Consider the following 20838-nt stretch of genomic DNA (forward strand, 5'->3'; position numbering starts at 1 on the left):
CCTGGACCCGGTTCCTCAGGTGATTCTAACAGCGGACGCATCGCTCTCCGGCTGGGGAGCGCACCTCCTACACCTCACCATGCAAGGTCTATGGACGCCACAGCAAAAATCGCTCCACATCAACCACCTGGAGCTCTTAGCGATCTTTCTAGCCCTAAAATCTTTCCAAAAACAGATTTCGGGCAAAGCAGTCCTCATTCGCACAGACAACATGACTGCGATGTATTATATACAAAAACAGGGGGGGACACACTCTCCCCAGCTCTCCCGCTTAGCCCAGAGCATATGGAGATGGGCAATTCCCCAAAACATCTTTCTCCTGGCACAGCACGTTCCAGGAGTACAAAACACCATGGCAGATCTGCTCAGCAGACAAACGCAACAACTACACGAATGGGAACTGCATCCACAAGTTCTTCACCCATTCTTCAAACAGTGGGGGCATCCTCAAATAGACCTCTTCGCCACCCACGAAAACAAAAAATGCCCAAGCTTCGCCGCCAGATACCCACACCCATTGTCCAAGGGCAATGCGATATGGATGAACTGGTCAGGCAGATTTGCATACGCCTTTCCACCTCTCCCACTAATTCCATTAGTGGTCAGGAAGCTACAACAGCACTCCCTCACACTCATTCTGGAAGCTCCGACGTGGGCCAGGCAGCCGTGGTACACCACGCTACTACAACTATCAGTGGTACCACATCAAAAACTGCACCTTTCCCCATGCCTCCTAACCCAGAACCATGGAGAAATCAGGCACCCGGACCCAGCTCAGCTCAACCTGGCGATCTGGCTCCTGAAATCTTAGAATTCGGATACCTTAACCTTCCCCCTGATTGCATGAACATCATCATGGAAGCCAGACGTCCTACCACTAGAGCATGCTATGCCGCAAAGTGGAAAAGATTTGTAATTTACTGCCGTAACAATACAATCAACCCCCTAGATGCATCCATACAGCACATCATATGCTATCTGCTCCATCTTTACAGGTGTAACCTGGCATATTCATCCATACGCCTACACCTAGCAGCGATCGCTGCTTATCTACAAAACAGGCAGCATTTATCACTCTTCAGAGTGCCCGCTATTAAAGCCTTCATGGAAGGCCTTAAACGAGTAATTCCTCCCAGGGCACCACCTTCCCCTGTATGGAATCTAAATTTAGTTCTTACACGACTAATGGGTCCGCCCTTCGAACCAATGCACAAATGTGAGCTACAGTTTCTCACCTGGAAAACAGCTTTCCTTGTAGCTATCACTTCCCTTAGAAGGGTTGGTGAAATACAAGCGTTCACCATACAGGAACCCTACATACAAATGCATCACAGCAAGGTCATACTTCGCACAAATCCGAAGTTTCTGCCCAAAGTCATTTCCCCCTTCCACCTCAATCAATCAGTGGAATTACCTGTCTTCTTTTCGCAACCCCAATCTGTTGCAGAAAGGGCCTTACACACACTTGATGTAAAAAGGGCGTTGCTATACTACATACAAAGAACGCAACCCTTCAGGAAGACTAAACAATTGTTCGTTTCCTTCTCTCCACCACATAAAGGCAACCCCATTTCAAAATCAGGGATAGCTAGGTGGATTGTAAAATGCATACAAATTTGCTATCAAAAGGCAAAGAGAACATTATCTGTTCCCCCTAAAGCCCACTCTACAAAAAAGTTAGGGGCTTCTATGGCTTTTCTAGGGAATATACCCTTAGATGACATCTGCAAAGCAGCCACATGGTCTACACCGCACACCTTCACAAAACACTACTGTGTAGATGTGCACTCCAAGCAGCAAGCTAGGGTGGGCCAGGCTGTACTAAAGACACTTTTTCAAACAGCTGCAACGGATACCGGTGGTCGCCGCTAGGGTTGGGTACTGCTATATAATCTATGCTAAGTGTACAATCTGCAGCTCATATGCCTCGAACGGAATATGCTACTTACCAGTATGCATCTGTTCTTGGCATGTAGAGCTGCAGAGTTGTACACGCCCACCCGCCTCCCCGGCTACCTGTATCCGTTCCAGTACATCTTATTTAGATACAACACGTGGGTTTCTCACTGTTATTACTACGCTCCATCATTTCCCTGTTGGCGAAAAACAATCTGAGGATGGAGCCGAAGCCCATGCGCAGTACGGACCGAAGGAGGAGTCACCAAACTCGTGACTTCCAAAGACTGTCCAAGAAGAAAAACAAACTGCAAACATCCGGGCCCAACACCAGATGGCGATCTATGCTAAGTGTACAACTCTGCAGCTCTACATGCCAAGAACAGATGCATACTGGTAAGTAGCATATTCCTTCTGTAAACAGTGCTACCTGCCCCATAACCAAGAACCACTGGTTCAGACAAACCTTATGGAATATCTGCAACAATGCTGAAATGAGGTTTCTAAACAAGAGTGGTGAGATTCTGCAGATACACAAAACACAAGATAGGTAAGGCAGCAAGATGGACGACTTTTCAATCCCCCCCAAAGAAGACTGAATGATGTTGACTGGTGTTGCTTAGGACATGATTAGAAGTGTTGCAGTTAGTCAACAAAAGGGTAGGGCCATGAGCAGATAAGAAGAAACCAGCTGCAGGTTGTGGGCCTTCATGAATAAGGTACTCACAAAGGCAAATTGAAACGTGTAAATCTACTAATGTACCTGGTAGTAACTTTAAACTTTTTGTTATTCCTCACTGCCAAGTGCAAAGTTACTCCTAGGTGTAGACTTAGATGTCTTCGCCACTGGGGAGGCCTCCTAGAACAGGATTTACTAGTGTAAAGTTACTACTCATAGCTTTTCACAGGAGCTTTTCACTCCTAAGCGAAGGTCCCTGCCACAGGTGCAGAGATCTGCCAATGGTAAAGTATAGAAAATGCATCAAACTTTTATTATACTTTAAAAAAATATAAATATTTTATTATAAAATATTCATGTGGAATAATTGTATATATTCTATACATATAATTATTCAAATATAATGTTAAAGATGAACTTAAATGTGGATTAAATAAATGGATTAAAATACAGTTAATTGTAAAAAATCTCCATAGAACAAAAAAAACACTTATGTTACATTTTTAATGTAATATGTTTTTAAAATTCATAAGTCATGTATAGAATTCATTCTAAACACTAATCGTTATTTACCAAAAGTTTATTATTCATTTAACATTAAAATAACTCTTAATTTTATAATATACACTATTTGAACAACATTTATGTACATATTTTAAAAAGCCAGATACATTTATTTATTTAGCCTTATTTTCTATTGGGTGTTTTTTTAAGACCCTACCACAGTTGTTTTACATGGGAGATTTTACAGTATCTGTCTGTGGGTATGTGTATAGATGAACTCACTCCAAAGCTGCGCTGGAATACATGTACAACAGTTTTGGGGCATGTTGGGCTGCAATAACGTTAGAATTACAGTTTGTGAATAGCAATGGGCTTACTCTTGAGTGGGTAGGTGTTTATATTTGCACGTCCCTCCCTAAAATTCTCTCATTTAGGTGAAGGTGTTCCCTGTATTCTAGACACTCCCCAATGTGCCTCCACCCTTAACTATCTAAATGTTGACTTAACTGTGCACGGATCTATGTGAGAGTGACGAAGATCTCTGCGCAGAAACGATAGGAGAAACTGAGGCACAGGTTTCCACACGTAGATTTGTGAATTACAGTTTGTAGTACAAGAGTAGTACTACTGCAGTCCTACTAAACAAACTACAAAACAGTTTGTAAATAGGCCTTCTGTGTTTCTAAATTGTTGCCCCTTCTTCTAATTTGTGGATGTCAGACCCAACTCATCAGGACTCAAAACAATCTGCACACAAGACAGGGGGCCTGGCATCCATTGAGGTTTGTCAGCAACTTTGATAAGCAAGTTACAGCAATTTTATGGTGCACTTTATACACGCACATACCATTACACCATCTCACAGGTGGCCAAAGGTAACCATGTAATAGCAATATAGAAATCTTAAATGCTAATGTTTGTTTTTCCCACTGTTACAATGAAATGAGAACATTTTCATCCTGTCTTAAGGAGCAAAGAAAAGGGTGGCATGGATATGGAACAGGAGGTTCAGGCCTTAGGCATTTGGACCAAAAAGCTTCCCTCCCATTCAGAGTGAAATCTGAAGGTGGGAATCACATGAGAACCCAGTGACTGCCTTAAGACAGCCATGTGAGGGGGTGTGGCCAACTGCCGATCATGGCGGTCGCCTGTTGAGGGAGCTCCGGACCCGGGCAGTAATCATCCTGCAGACTTGCCGTATCCCGAGGACTCTGTCGCCTGCCTAACTCGGGCGCAGCAGCAGCTAGCTAGTGCCGACCCTCGTAGCGCTTTTTGGCTTTCGGAGAGGTCAGTGTTGTGGAGCGAGCAGATCATCGCTGTTGAGGCCTGCGGGGCGCCGTGCAGCCTGGGACGGCCCGATCGCTGCACGGAGAGATTTGGCGGAGGACAGCCTTCATCGAGAGGTCCAACGAGGCTCAGCGACTGGAGGCCATGGGCGGCGTCGCGGTGAGCAGGCAGCATCCCGAACTGCCACCTGACTGGCACAAACGACGGGACGCACCCGGCGCGGCTCGGGTGGGCTGGCCTGGAGCGCGAGTCCCAGGGCGCGATTACGCTAGCGCCGGGGATCTGGTGCGGGCCACACAGGACCATGCAACCGAGGGGGCGAGCCCAAGAAACGACAGGAGGACGTGGGTGAGTGCCACCACCAGAACACCCGGAGGGGCAGATTCCTACGGAGAGCTGCGGGCTCCCCCCCAGACAGTGCTGCAGCTGTATGCTCGCACGAGCGCCTGTGTCAGTGCACTGAGGCGAGCTTGTGGACGGCAGAGTGACTGGCTACTTGGCACTGTGCACGACTGGTGGAGTGGCCATAACGACCATTGGTGCAGGTCCTGGAGTGCTGCTACAGTGTGTGACACCTGGAGTGCCCCGGCTCCCCTGACCGCCTGCTGAAGAATCAGAACTGCATGACTGGACGGCGCATTGCGGCTGTGGCAGAAGACTGTCATTTGGGGCACTGCATACGGTGGTGCGGACCGGTGGTCTACAGACTGGTGCTTGGTGGAGTGCGTGACGGACTGTGCTGCGTGTAGACAGTTGGGATCACGGTACAGCGGGGGCTGCCAAACAATACAGGAGCTTCCCCCACTGAGTTGGGGAGTGCCACGCTGTCGCTCTGACTCGACCACAGGGGGCAGGGCGTCTTCACACGCTGAGATGGGGCGCGTGAAGGGAAAACAATTTGAAGGTGAGGATGGAACCGACCATGTCCCGGAGAACGCGTTATCGTCGGGCGGCTCCCAGCAGGCCAGCTGCATACCACCTACCAACACAGCAGAGCCGGCGCACAAGCTGGACTTGATATTACAGGAAGTGCGAGACTCTAGAAAAGCCATAGAGACGCAAATCGGCGCTCTAACATCTGGCCTGTCGTTGCTCCGGGCGGATCACGCCAAACTTGCAGATAAGGTAAAAGATCACACAGTGGAACTAAAAGCCTTGTCCCCCCAGCAAATCCAAAACACCGCTGATATCAAACAACTCCAGTCCCAGGTAGCCACCCTCATGGACCGCGTGGAGGATGCGGAAGGAAGAGCGTGGAGGAACAACATCCGTGTCATAGGTCTGCCGGAGAGAAGCGAGGGGGCCGACGGGCACACAGAATCCCCACGGGCCGTCCGAAACCGGGGGCCCCACCAAGGCCACTCATAATTAAACTGTTAAACTACAGAGACCGGGACACGCTGCTACAGAAGTCAAGAGAGATGCCCCAAATTAATTTTGAGAATACCAAGGTCTCGTTGTACCCAGATTGCACGCTTCTTGTGCAGAAGCAGCGCTCCTCCTTTTTGTTGGTCAAGAGGAAGCTACGAGAACTGAACCTGCCATACGCCATTCTCTTCCCGGCGCGGTTGAGGATAATTCATGAACGGAAAACTTATTTTTTTGAGAGTCCAGGTGACGTAGAGGAATGGTTGGAAGTGATGGAGCTGGGGAGGCAATCGATGGCACACTCTAAGACCTCGACATCCACTATGCAAAGTGGCCGCGCGGCGGGACGCCGCGTTTCAAAACGATTACGCAAAAGGAACACACATCTCCGACCGACGACTCAACAAATACAGTGCGACAAGGCTACGGCGATTCTTGCGGTTTCCTCATTCCGGACTACGGCGCAGATCAGCGACCAGACTACGTCTGAAGTAGACACCCAGAAATCGGACTCGGATGGGAGTGTGGCCCTTTTTCCCCTCAGTAACCCCACAAACTGCGGATAGACTGATTCCCGGAACTGGGTGAACAGTGTTACGAACTCGCACCTGGACAGTAATGTATAGGACTGCGTTATTTTTTACCAATATATGTGTTATACAGGCATTGTATTACGTGTAATTATGGCCCGGGGGCCGTTTGAATTCCAGGGCAAATCGGAGCAGGAGAAAGCGCTGCATGGGTAGGTTTGGCCACGTACCCCAATATGTAAACGCTTTGCATAGATGTTACACGAGTTTCTGTGTTTCCTGTTTAGTTGGGTGGTCCGGTATAGTTTTCCGACTGGACCGAGTATTGGGACTGGTTGGGGAGGGTAATGGTCCTGCGAGGTACACTCTATTACGTTGGTACGGCACTACACCAGATCCGCTGCCTATACGGTGGCCACATCCAGACATGTGATGCAGATACAGAATAAGTTTACCATAATAACGTGGAATGTTAGGGGTCTGGGGTCAGTTCAGAACAGGCATAGAGTGCATGCACAGTTATTAAGGCGCAGATAGTGTACCTTCAAGAGTCCTATTTGATTGAGTTGGAAGTAGGGAAGCTGCGTAAGAAATGGAGAGGGCAGGTGTTCTCAACCACATGTTCGGGGTATGCACAGGGCGCTACGATCTGGGTCAGGCATGGAGTGCCATTCGTGCTAGCAGAGCAGAGAACAGATCAGCAAGGATGGTACGTCCTGGCCAGGGGCACCTTGGATGGCCAACCGGTAGTACTGGGCTCCATATATGCGCCAAACTTGGATCAGGACAAGTTCCTATGTAGGTTGTCAACTGCCCTAGTGGGGTGGGAAAGCTATCCATGGATCATCGGGGGGATTGTAATGCTGTGATGAATGTATTGCTGGATAGGTCGCACCCTCCTCTGCATGGGACGGGGGTCTGTAAACAAGCAAATGCCTTGTGTGAATGGGCAGATGGCTGGGGGTTATGCGATGTGTGGAGGATGAGACACCCATCACACAGTGAATATTCCTTCTACTCCCCAGTACACATGTTACACACGCGAATTGATAGGATGTACTGCTCCTGTACTATTGCAATGCAGGTTCTGAATACTACATACTTAGCGAAGACCTTCTCCGACCGCAGTCCGTTAGAGGTGGTGCTTGGATGGGGCAGGGTGCCCACCCCAGTGCCAACATGGCGGTTGTGGCCTCAAATGCTAGAGGATTCAGTGTTCCACGCTACCATGTTGGACACCATCCGGCAGTATTTTGCTGACAACAGTAACACAGCGTCCACCAGACTGATCGAGTTGGACGCCTTTAAAACAGTGGTTCGTGGTAAGGCCATAGGGGCAACAGTAAGGGCAAGACAGAAATAAATAAGTCTTTGATAGACATTGAGGAGAAGCTCAGTAGATTGGAGCAGGAAGCTGTGCAGGACGAGGACCAACGTGCCCCCTTGCAGGAAGCTAGAATCAGACATGCCGAAGTCTTGGAGTCCCTCCGAGTCATTGACCATCAAAGATACACTCAATTGACCCACACAGAAGCAGACAAGGCGGGGACGTTGTCGGCGAAACTACTGCGGGATGACCCCCCCAATGTTGTGATTAATGAGGTTACTGACATCACGGGAGGTATAGCGGCTACCCAAGGAACAATTAATGAAGCCTGCAGGCAATATTACGCCAGACTTTACAGTGCGCCTGAGGAGGAAGTAGGTACGGCCATAGACGAGTTTTTATCCACAATTCAATGCTCCCAACTGTCGGCGGAGGCTCAGAAAAAATTGCTGGGCCCAATAACTCGGTCCGAAATCAGGGCTGCAATTAAGGGCCTCCCCCGCAACAAAACCCCTGGGTTGAACAGCCTACCAGCTGAATTTTATACCTCTTATGCGGATCTCCTTGTACCCCAATTGGAAATCCTATAAAAAGAAGCATTGAACGAGGAGCTTTGCCCCTCACTACAGCGCAGGCGCTAGTGATATCACTCCAGAAACCGGGCAGGGGCCCCACAGATACGGCTAGTTACCGGCCCCTATCATTATTGTCGACGGAGTACAAAATACTTAGTAAAATCCTGGCCAACAGACTCCTGCCAACACTACACAAACTGATTCATATAGACCAGACGGGCTTTTTACCAGCGCGCAGTACATCCCTGAACACTAGAAAACTGCACCACCTTCTTGCAGAGGCCCCGAGCCGAGCAGACTAAGCGGGCTGTATCTCGTTAGATATGCGTCAGGCGTTCGACACAATCTAATGGGAATTCATATTTAGGACCCTAGCAAGATTTGGGCTGCCGGAAGAGTACATTGCCTGGATCTGACTCCTATACAATGCTCCCACAGCCACGGCACGGACAGGAGGGCATATCTCAGCAGCATATAAAATATATAGGGGTACAAGACAGGGGTGCCCGCTCTCACCGCTTATTTTTATACTGGCACTTGAACCCTTGGCATTAAGGATCAGGGCGGAATTGACCGACTTGGGGGATCACTGTAGGCGACACCACACACCTGCTATCGGCATATGACGATGATATCATACTATACCTGCGCGACCTCAGCTCCCCTATGGATGCTATGGCTGCGCTATTCGCCTCCTTTGAGAGACTGTCAGGTCTAGCTATTAATCCGGCGAAATCTACGGTTTTCTTCTTTAAAGAGCAGGCGCCTCTACCGGACTTTCGATTTGGCTTGCTGAGGTTTAAGGTTGCTCCCCACACGTTTAAGTACTTAGGCATCCACGTATATAGGACCCAAACGGATATGCTAGAAGGCAACCTGAACAGAGCTCTGAGACATCCCTTCCGTTGTCAGTGGCAGGCAGGGCATCGATTGCCAAAATGTTGGTCCTTCCGCGACTACTCTATTATTTTACGAACATACCACTTATGCTCCCGAATAGCACTTTTAAATTGATGAACACCTTGCTGGTTGACCTTATTTGGGGGTTGGGAAGGCGGAGGATTAGCCCAAAGAAGTTGAAGCGCAGCACGGCTGGAGGGGGTCTAGGGGTACCTGATTTTAGGGTGTATTTTTATGCCTGTCAACTACAGTGGTTATCCTTTTGGATAGCAGGGCGTAACTTGCAGGAGATAGGGACGACTGAGCGGGATATAGGTAAGGGGACGCTACACACCCTTTTATTGCCGCATAGCAAGATGCCGCGGGGCCTCCCCCCACTTCTGCACACGGCGTTGCGATGTTGGAGGGCGGCGCTGCAGTATACAGGGGTCTCCCCGGCCTACGCCGGTAACATCCCTTTGCTTGGTATTCCCTTACACGGCAGACGACTGTCCATGTGCAGGCTTACACCCTGGGTGGATGTAGCGGTCACTACAGTTGCAGACCTCTTCGGTGAGGGGATGTTACTAGACCACGATAATTTTGTTCGGGAAACGGGAGCACCAGATCATCTATACCTCTTACATGCCGCACTGCTACAATATGTCCGAAAGTACTGGGCCCCGCAGAGACAAGAGCCCCCCACTAATGACCTAGTCAAAACATTGTACTACATGGGTAGGGGACGTCATCTCATTAGGTGGTTATAAGTAGGTCTATGCTCCCATGCCCAAGTAGATCTGACACCGCTTCGCACCGCCTGAGAGGGGGTCATGGACAGGGCGCTTGAGGATAAGGAATGGGAGAAAGTGTTGGAACACCCTAAAAGGGTATCACGGAACGCGCGCTTTAAATATATTCAAACTATGATACTGCACAGGGCGTACCTTACACCACGTAGGCTCGACAGGATGTACCCGACGGCACGTCACCACTGCCCTAGATGCCAGTGAGAGGGAGCAGACCTAGCACACATGATATGGTCCTGCCCACGGATCGGTAGATATTGGGCCTTGATTCGGGGACACACAGCGGAAATCACAAAGAGGGAAATAGGTGCTACGGTGGGGAGCTGTATTCTTGGATTACGGAATGGAACTTCTAAGTATAAAGTGCAATATAGATTTGAAAACCTAGCGCTCCTCTTGGCGGTGCAAGCGATCACCATGCGGTTGAAGTCGAAGACGCCACCTTCTATTCATGCATGGCACAGCGAACTGATGCGGTGGGGTGTTGCACAGAGCGCTGCACTGAGGCTGGAAGAGGCCAGGGGACTGCGCAAGACCCCGATTGCGATAGACTGGGACATCATGTTGGAGGCATGTAGATCTTTGGACATACCCTTAGACACTAATCTCAGTAATACCCAAGGTGGCGACTACACCTATAGATTAGAATGGCCTGACCCTGGGTATCTGTATCAGTGAGATGGAAATGCGGAAAATGTTTGAGCCAATGCTGGCGAGCGACTCTGGAGAGAATTTTATTTGTTTATGTACATATGCAGGATCAGAGGGTGGGGGTGGGTGAACTACAGTTGTGGGGTTCTAAGTATGCTATGTCCAGGTAAGACAGCAATATAAGAGTGCGCAAAGTCCAGTACTGTTTGTTATAGGCGAGTTGGTATGCTACCACACTATCCTCAGATTGGCTTAGTAAAGGTTAAGTCATGGAGCAAGTAGAAGTTAATAACGCTGCTTGTAACAAAAGACAGTGGACTTTTGTAAGGTGTAGCATGAGCACTGTTAGAATATGTTTTTTGGACTGTCTTATAATGTACAATGCACAGATATGCTATTTTATGTACATATATGCTGTGAAGAAAAATGACGATCAATACAATTTTGTTAAAAAAAAAAAAAAAAAAAAAAAGGACAGCCATGTGAAGCTGTTCAGCGCTTCAGAAGGTAGATTTGGCCAGGCTGAAAATTCTTGCGCACGAGTCGAGGTATCTGAGTGTGGATGATGTGAAGAGGATTTTTCCAGCCTCATGATGGGGACTGTGAAAGCTGACTGTGGAATCTCCCGCAGAGGCTGTGCTCACACCCTTTGAGGGGTGGTCTAAACTGTTGTGATTGACACCAATGGTAGCCAGAGGCAATGGATTGCTGCCATTTAGAAATAAGACATGTAGTCTTCAACCAAATTCAGTCACCAACAATCTGAGGTGATGGCAAGCTGGCATTTAGAGACAACAAATGTCACTTTAAACCAAATCCAGACTCACAGGTAGCATGTGAAGTGGTATTCAACCCCTCGTCGTATACTCACCCCTGTAAAACATCAGTATCTGCTGACCACATTCAGGTAACTAGATCTATGCTGGATGCACACATGTTGTACACCTCAAACTGTTATGCAGTTTGCCACAAAAAATGGAACTCACATTTGCTCATACTAAAAACTTCATTGGTGGACTCAATGTGGCATGGTCGAAAATGCAAAAATATAACAAAACAAGCAGTAGAGTGTACAAAGGTCTTAAACTATATTAGGGTCACTAAAGCAGCATTGACATAACCGAGCAGGTGGAGGTCAGCAGTCGTGGTGAAAAAGCCTTCAGAAAGAAGATGCGTTGAGGCAACAAGACACAATTGCACTGATTGGGGTTGTGGGGCTGGAGCTCAGCCTTGAGAGTGGATAAAACAGCTAGGCAAAAAAAATGTATGCTGTATAAAAATGTACACTTTTCTTCACAGAGCCCTTGCAGCAAGCAGCCTTACCAACTTCCTCCAGGGCAGATCTCGTTTACACTGGTCGTACCACGACAACAGATTCTTCCTGAAGAGCGTCACTTCTACATTGCCAAAGCAGTGGTATGAAGATACCTTCCCTTCCGTTTCTATAGAAAAAAACAATATATTAGAAAGCTGGCATTGCGAGATAGTCAAAGATCTGGAGATGTGACTGCTGGTTTGGTGACCAAGCTGTCATTTGAATTTGAGTTATGTGAGCAGTGGGGGCTTTACACTCTGTTTACAATAAGGCCAACCCAGGGAACAACATAAAGGATGGGCAAGCAGAAGCTAAAATTCTCTCCTGGGTCAGGGGAGTAGCTCATCGACCTAGAAAGCATTTAGACTGAACAATAAACTAGATAGTTTGCTCTCAGATTTATTATATCAGTATACCCACAAGCTAACCGCTAGACATAGATTTAATTCCAAATCCCTATTTATCCTGATTAATGATGTGATGGAACTGAACACAAGTTATTAAATTAAATGTACTGTGTCACCAAAGCACTTGTATACATAGTCAGAATGGATTGTGATAAATATTGTCCTCATTCTGAGGTACTGTAATCCTTAGCTGAACTTATTAGCCAAAGCTTAGACGATGAAAAAGCTATCTCCTGCCTCATCAAACAGCTGCAAGGATCCAAAGGTCTGTTAGCCACTTAGAGCACTACACTCCTAACCTCCACAATCCCCGCAAGACCTTACTGAGCTTCGGATCTAGACTGGACACGCAAATTCCTATATTAAAATCTTCAGTATACCATTGGAGGATCTTGGAAGGACAAATGCCAGCTGCAGCTTTTAGATCAAATCTGGAAGTGAATATCTGAGCTTTAACAACCTTTACTAGCCCAAGGCACTTATGTGTTTGTTACTCAAGGTAGAAGATGATCTGCTCATCGAGGCAGGTTGAGAAGTAAGGACGCCAACTATCTGCTTTGCTGCACGTTGGATAAAGTGGTTTTGCATCTTTTCCCTGCAGTTCCCGTTCCCGGTCTTTCAATTCAAGGAATGTTAACAACAAAATATAAAGTCAAGTGATTTACACTGATCTAAACTACAAATGTCTTGATGGATTGTGCTACTATTGCGCCAGTCACTGGCAACGGTTTTGCTGAAACTGGAAAAATGCCTGGTGATGTCAGCACTGCCGTGATTGAGATCCTTAATGAGTAGGTTGCACACTGAACTTCACTACAAAGGCATTAAGCTACTCAGGTAATGGTCTTTCCAACTTGTAATCAAAAGCACATATTTGCCCATCAAAGAAATAGGTCCTCAAATGTACCTCATGCCTGCTGAGGAGGGAGCACGGGGTCTTTTGACTCAGTGTACACTTAGCCAGCGGCTTCGATGCTGAAATTAACAATAAAAGCAACGGAGGAACAGTGAATTCTGCTCCTACTGGAGGCAGATCTCCTGTAGCTTGACTGGGCGCACCATCTCATTTTGCGGAGAACTTTAAACAATAGATAGTCAAGAAGAGAGTCTAAATGTCAACAGCCTGGACTGAGCTGGAATCTGTGGCCTGGAGGTGAAGGGCTCAGTCACACTGTGAGGAACGTTTGTGCCACTTACTTCCATGCCTTTAAATTGACTTCCAACTCATAATTCAGAGCTCAAAATCAGAGTAGCAGGACTTTTAAATGTGAATATTTTACATGTGAGAAACTTAGCGTTCAGTCTAGATCCTACCTGACGTGATGTTCTGTTACTTACCTCCTCCATCTGTAGAGTCCCCTTCAGTCTGTCCTGGAAGGTCAGTCTCTTCCTTAAGAGCCGGTACACTCCTTTTAGTGTCTTTTGATGAGGTCTTTATTTTCTTCATTGTTAACCTACAGACACTCATAAAATGGAAACTTTTTATTGATCTGACTATATCAGGCAAAACTGCAATCAAAGGCTCATAAGACGATTTAGCAATCTCTTATTATTTTGTTTAATTTCCTTCACCAAGTGGTGAGGATTAAGGGTGTTGATCGGGAAAACAGAAATCAAGATGATAACAGGAAGTGCGGAATGGTTATGCAGGTTATGCAAAGTCTGTCTTTACTTAAACAAATGCTTTATCCAGGTAAAAAACAAATGGTTTGTCGCCAAGGTAAGCTTCACTTAGAGAAATAGGTCACCCATCCATCACCCAAAGCTCACCAAGAATAATGGAAAGGAAAAACAGATACTCTAACTCCCAATCATTCAACCTCATCTAGAATGATCAAAAGGTTACACAGTCATTCTAATCTAGTCAAAATCATCCATGGCCAGCTGGCCATGCAAGAGGGCCTCTGGCTCAGCGCACTGTAGTCAAAAGACACTTGGCGGAGCAAGTATAATCAAAGGGGCTTGTGGCAAGCTACCTAAGTATTAAGGAGGGTGTTCTGGTTGCAAAGAAACCCTGTTTTACGTCTTAGCTTTGCGATTATAGACACAAAGTCAGCCTTTGAGTGAGAGGCACGGAAAGGGAGATAATGTTAAAAGAGAGAAAAGGCATGCTAAGTAAATAAAGAGTGTACATTAAACCTTAGCTTTAATGCAGAAACATACAGCTACTCAACAGTCTTGTTATCCTAGGCCACACATTTGTCTGATCTATGTTTAATTAGTTACGTATTCGCCATATGGAACCCAAGGGGTCGATTAATCAGCTGGCTAACGTCTCAGACACTCAGATGTTTGTAACCTGAGATATAGGTTTGAGACTCCAAGCATGAACCTGTGAGATCTACGCCAAATGAAAAAGATCTTACATCTTATTATTGGCAGAGAGACAGATCTACGAGGGGAGGAGTTACCCCAAAAAATGGGTTACATTATGGCAGCAAAGGCCAAAGTACAGGAGACTGTAGCGGGCCACCTCTGACCTGGGATAAAGAGAAGGAGAGCACGACTAGTGCAGTGGCGATTGAAAAAACAAACTGGTGCTGGCAGGGAGAAAAAGAACATGGCAGACCAACAATAAACAAGCTGATGTGACCTACATACAATGATGTAATGCCATTCTATACTTTCTGTCATCTTTTAACTCTTAAAAAAATACACTAAAATGTCTATTAAAAAAGCTTTTACATTGTGTATTACATGAGGAGCTAGTACTGCTATGTAAGTCCTTAACTTCTAAATTCTTTGTAGCCTGGGGGAATTTCAGCTCTCCGTTGTCAAATGCTTTATGTTCAGAGTCGACTGAGCAATATCGACTGAGCAATAGCTCTGTACTCCAAGGCAAATACCTGCGGCAAAATGCAAGAGTGACCTCTTTTGAACTTTTAAGGTGTGTAAAACAAGATTTAAGTTGGAGATAGATCTACTGTGTGAGGCCTGAACCTGGGAAACTGAATTTTTTATGCAGAGCCTGTACAGAGTGTTTCTGCAAAGGGATAGTGTTGTTCTTTACAGCCAAAGCTTGTGGGTCTCTGTAATCTGTGAAATGTATTCTACTGTGTGAAGCTTAAATTTGTTAATTCTGGTCTGTGCAACCTGGGACTTATAGTTGCAAAAAGAGAAATTGCTAGGCATTGGGGAAGAGAAGGCGTGCCTGTATGGACTTGTATATGGGGGCTGAGAAAACAACATACACGGCCAGGGGATGTCCCAAAAAATGTAAGAAAATCTAGCAACCATGGCTCAGACATTATTCTTTAGAAATGGAGGGGGTAGAGATTGATAATATACACTCCTGCACGCCAGATCCATACATTGTCGGCACATCACCTTCTCCTCTTAAATCTGTGCATAAAGGGAGGGTCATACCTAATCTGGAGGGAGAGAAGAGGGAGATACACTGGAAGGGGAATTCCTATTATGTAATCTGTATATTCCTGCAAGTAAAGACTGATTGTAACAATGTTAAACTTGAAGTATATATGATTCACCTGCTAATGTTTTGGCTGATGTTTAAAAATAAAAACAATTTAAAAATAAAATTGTTAATTCTGTGCATCATACTACATCAACTTTATCATTTTATTTTGGGTTGAGGGAAAGACAACCGTTAAAGTATAGTCCAAAATACCATTGATTTAGTATCAAAACCACTCTCTGAAAATACTGGTCCCTTCTGGGCACATCTAAGTAAAAGGAGACTGGCAAAACAAGTGTATTGGTGCCTAGTCATCTAAGCATTGTCAAAAATATTCTGGTAGTCTGTCTGTTTAAAGAGGTCAGGAAATGTAAGCCAAGTAGGCCAATGAAGTAAGCTCTGGTCAGAAAAGTATTTTTAGAAGTGCACAAAGAAAGACAAGTCTATTTGAATGGGCTCAAAGCCATCTAGGTACAATCAAAAGGGCAACTTGTCAACTGAGCATAGTCAAAAGGGTTCCTGGCCAACAGCAATAATTAAAAATTTACTTTACAGGAAAAAGACAGATACCAATTGTGTGAAGTTGAAAAATGATTGCCATGGCCTTTGTAGATGTTTATAAGGTATCCTGTGTTACTAAAACTGCAATCTGCATTCCCTTTTCATACAAAGTACAGAACAAAAGTTCAAATATGGTAGATAAAGTGCATAATAGTTTGCTTTCCCTGGGTGTGGTGGCACCCTTAAACAAGACAGAAGGATTTGATCCTACTTTACAGTTAATCTATAGACCATCACTCCTCTTCCTGCACTGTTAAATTTCTGTGAAATCACATGGCAACTTAGCAATGTTCCTATGTGGAAAATGTCAAAATCCTTGATAATACACAGCCCGAGTTTTACTGTGGTGACAATATCCGCCTAGCTGCTGACCTGGAAGAATTGATGCCTTGCTATTGTTCGATCACAGTTTGATAATTATGAACATCCACAGGAGATTGGGATAGGTGGCTCATTGTGGTCATAGTTCTCTTCTTTTAAAAGAATGCACTTACACAGTCATGTAAAGTCTTTTATTGCTTCTATTTCTAACATATATTTGTCACCTATAAATTACTCCTCTAGCAAACTTAATCTAACCTCCAGTTTTTGTACATACGTGATCAACAGACAACTGCTAATGCCTGATCAGAAGCTCTTTTTGACATTCTCTTGCTCTGCAGAATTGTTTCCTGGATGTTACGAATTGGATGGGTAGAAAATGGTTCAAACTCAATATAGAACAGACTGATCATAGCACATTCCACTGGAAACCCATTCAATGGACAAGTAAGCTTAGGCATTGCTCTCTTCCCTTTCCACTAGAGAGTGCTGATAGAGCACAGAGAAAAAAAGTTCTAATCATCCTGCAATCGGCATAAATTCAAATCGCCGCCAAATGTTACTCATCAGTGGTTAGACTAAAGCAAATGTAGTAAATTGTGCGCATTATAGCGTTGCAGGCAATTGTCACAAATGCTGTTCTCTCCTAACTGAGCACCGTAAGCCACAGTGGTGTGGCTGACTCGCTGACAAATCAACTTGCAGACTAATGCATCATGGTTTATTAGTAGCTGGGTAAATGGACTCTAGATGCAGCTGCTGTCTACAGTTTTCGGGTTTACACATCCGATACGGCATTCTAGGATTAGCCCTCTGATGTGTAATCTGATGGGTTGCAGAGCTAATGAAAGACAAAAGATCAAGGTGCACGTTTATTTATGTGATTGGAAACAGACTCCATTCTTTGAGGGTGCTTCTTTGCATAAGCCTTGAAGAGCAGGAGGCAAGTTGACTGGGTGCAAAGCTGTTTATGGAGTCAGCCAATGTCTGTAAGAAGGTAAAAACTAGTTAAAAAGCTTCCCAAGATCTGATAGATGTAGATGTCAAGTAACGCATCACTGTAATTTATTCACCACACACTACATAAGCCACGTCACTATCAGTCAACTGACTAGTTTGAGTGCTCTATGTCTGCCGATCTAGGGGTTCCTCTAGACATTCACTAGAAAATAAAAACATGTTGTACCAACAGCCAATGCTCTTTTTCTTAACGAAATTGCTTTGTATTACAAAATAACCAGCAAAGGAGGGCAGGTGGCAGCGAATGACAATTGGAAGGGTTGGAATGATCGATACTGTGTTGCAGTGGTCAGATGGTTGCTCCATAATTTGCAAAGAAGTTGTGGAAAATGTGCCTGTGCAAAAAATCTTAACTCTCACGCACAAGCTCACCTGGAGTCAAATTAATGTATGCTTAACTGCAATAGACGAGGAGTCCACGTGCCTTCACCCTAGAATTATTTCGTTCGCTCACGTTTGGGACAAACATTTCCACGACATAAAACACACATTAATAGCCTTACCTGCATGTACCACACCAAAAGCTGAAACTGGGTCTCTTCAGGGCATGCAGCTTTCCCTTCCGTTGAAAGATGGACCGTATAAATTAATGCAATTTTGAAATATATGTAATTCTTGTTTAAAATCCCAACTTTCTAATTCAGATACTTGACTAATATTTTGTTTAAGAGAGTTTCGTTCGATATCGAAAAATATTTCATTTAAACCACAACTTACTTTAGTAGTTTATCAGAAATGCACTGCCTCTAAATAGCTGTTTTGGGGTTAAAGTTACCGATTTATTGGAGTAAATTTACACATGGAGTCAGTCAGTTATGCAAGAGCAGGGCTAATGAACTTCGAGGTGGCCATCTTAGAGCCAGGCGTTTGGCTCGTTGGGCAAATGTTGATCAGAGCATTTTATTAAAAGCGAACACGACTAACCTGACCTTAACATGGCGATAACTGCGAACATCTGCAAGCACGTGAGCATTTATTTGGCAGTGGAGAAAATCCACAGAGCTTGAGTGTGTGGCAGAGATATGAACAACTAAAGAAAAATCTAACTCTCTATGACGAGACAACTCATTCAAATTATAGTGTGGGCGCATAGTTGTGATCAAGATCACAATGGATCCAGACCTTAGACCAATTTCAAGATGGCCGCCACCTCTCGAGAACTATTTCCGCGAACTTCGACGAGTTGTTCTTGTTTAGCCTACGATTCAAGGGGTGGTGGCCTTGTTTTCTAAAAATGTTCTCCCGATCTCCAAGCACCGAATGAGGGCGCGTGCCGCGCATGACGTAATCAGTCCGCGACGCGGCGACATAAACTCCTGCTGGACTAGACTGGAGCAGAGCCAGGTGTGTGATATAGAGAGGTGAGTGCGTTATTTCTAGTATGCGACTTTCTTTTACGCTTATCTGCTGCCACGGTATTATGTGGAACCCCACTCTTAAAGTCCTCCGGCAGAGGGCGGCGATATAATCCGCCTATGTTGCAGGTCACCTGCACACCTCTCCTCTCTTCTTCCCAAAGAGAAGAGTTGCCCTGCCCAGAGGTCCAAGGTGGACTTGAAGCATCAAAGTCGAGTCTGGTAGAACTCTTGCTCACACAGGCCGATGCTGAAACGCGTGAGGCCTAGACCCACTCTCCACAGTCTCAGTCTACAAAGCCCTGCGAGATCTGTGGCAAGTGAAGTCTATATTTCAAGTTTAGTTGCAGGGTAGTGTTTTATAGTGGCGTTCGATGTAGATTGAAACTTCTATAGCAGTTCGAGGCATCGGGGATTAAGTTTTGTAATTTGTGTTTGCAAAATATGTTTTTTGTATTCTTGATCTCACACACTGCCGGTTTGATGGTATGAGGTTCTCCCTGAAACATAATCCTCCTCTCGAACTAGACTACACATTTATTTAGGCGTTTCTATATTGGTTCATCTAATATATTAGTTACCTCCGGGCAAAAGAATAGTGAATAAACAATTACCCCCCGAAAACAATATTGAACGTGTTCTAGCAGGTATAGTGGATGAATACGCCAGCGTTCAGGGGTTTCCTGAAATGCATGTGACCATGTTCAGATCTCAAGGACCTTGACAGCCAAGGATCGACACTTGTGCTTGAGCGAACGTTGCTGTGTAAATGGATGTTTTGTAATTGAGGTATAGAGTGGAGCTAATTTCCAGAAAACTTAGTGGACAATGCAACGAAACCTAAATTAAATCATTGTATGGATAGACTGGTAGCCAGTACAGTATTTCAGAGCTGTCTAAACTTGGCCCTGTTTACGTGGATTAAGGTGCACTCTCCCTGCATGACTTTGTGGCCGTGTAATGAGAATTTTGGGGAGGTCGTTGTAGATTTTGCAGTAGTCCAGGTGGGACATGACAATCGTTATACTCCATTCTTCCTGGTTATTGCTTTGGAGTATTTTATCACTGCATTGACTGACTTGTGGAATGAACACATCTAGAACTCTGTGCTGGAACAAGGAATCCCAAAGTATAGGGGCCAGCCAGTTAATGACACAGTGTCACTACCTCCCATTACCACGATCTGTCTTAGTTCTTTTCATACATTGGACTATGTGTTCCAACCACAAGCTGGTGGTAGTGATGTTGTTAAGCTGAAAATGAGTGCGCGTCCTTTGTATATGCTGGGTACTTTACATGATGCTTGTATGAAAGTCTATTATTATTTGCGTTTGGCAAGTGTTCCACTCAAAGTATAAGGCCACTGCTTGCCAGATGTTACACACATGAAACAAAATAATCCTGTGTTCTGTACATGGCAGGGGTGTGGAATTTAATAATAGATCTACTTGTCCATGGGGCAGGTTGCTTCATAAATCTACTTGTCCTCTAACAAAATCCACTTGTCCCTTTGGTGCCATGTAGTGCAGCGACAAATTATAGCAGCAATCTCATTATATAAGAGCTCTGATATAGCCTTTCTGATTATGCCAGGGTTCATACCATAGTTGTGTTTAAATACTTGCAATCCCCTTATGTTCCGCCGATCTACATACTGGGGCTGAAGGTAGTGCTAAGCAATAGTTTGATGGTTAGAATGCCCTTTTGAGACTGTGCAAACCTACTAACTTGCATGTTTTAAGGGTTTTGAACAACTCTTCTCTGATCTTTTCCCATACTGAGAAATGTTAGAAATTTACTCCTGACAATGGCAGACGTAAATCTTCTTCCAGAGTTTGGAAAAAAGTGAATGAGGGAAAGTGAACTTGCAAACACTCAGATTTGCGCATGAGCAAATCTACACATGCATATTTGCTCACGCTAAAATGCAGTTCACAAA

The 20838-nt window shown here is 45.2% G+C and overlaps 2 protein-coding genes across 8 annotated transcripts in view; one reads left to right on the forward strand and one right to left on the reverse strand.

Moving 5' to 3' along the window:
- MUTYH (mutY DNA glycosylase) overlaps positions 1–20838 on the reverse strand; it is a 172469-nt gene that overhangs the window by 92829 nt on the left and 58802 nt on the right. The window contains exons 1-3 of one of the 4 annotated variants that reach the window (XM_085602830.1): positions 18262–18658; positions 13566–13681; positions 11829–11947 (exon numbers count right to left, since the gene is read on the reverse strand). In XM_085602830.1, the coding sequence (XP_085458956.1) occupies positions 11829–11947; positions 13566–13674 (228 nt within the window). In that variant the 5' untranslated portion in view covers positions 13675–13681; positions 18262–18658. Of the gene's footprint in view, positions 1–11828; positions 11948–13565; positions 13691–18047; positions 18659–20838 lie in introns of those variants that run through there. The other 3 variants (XM_085602828.1, XM_085602827.1, XM_085602829.1) reach the window with 3 other exon arrangements.
- TOE1 (target of EGR1, exonuclease) overlaps positions 1–20838 on the forward strand; it is a 214207-nt gene that overhangs the window by 55801 nt on the left and 137568 nt on the right. Inside the window, exon 1 of one of the 4 annotated variants that reach the window (XM_085602823.1) lies at positions 18748–18905. The exons of 1 other annotated variant lie outside the window; for it this stretch is intronic. In XM_085602823.1, coding sequence (XP_085458949.1) covers positions 18805–18905 — 101 coding nt within the window. In that variant the 5' untranslated portion in view covers positions 18748–18804. Of the gene's footprint in view, positions 1–18747; positions 18906–18990; positions 19216–20838 lie in introns of those variants that run through there. 2 more of the 4 variants (XM_085602826.1, XM_085602824.1) reach the window with 2 other exon arrangements.

This window comes from Triturus cristatus, chromosome 4_2 (assembly GCF_964204655.1).
Source record: "Triturus cristatus chromosome 4_2, aTriCri1.1, whole genome shotgun sequence".
Taxonomy (NCBI): Eukaryota; Metazoa; Chordata; class Amphibia; order Caudata; family Salamandridae; genus Triturus; species Triturus cristatus.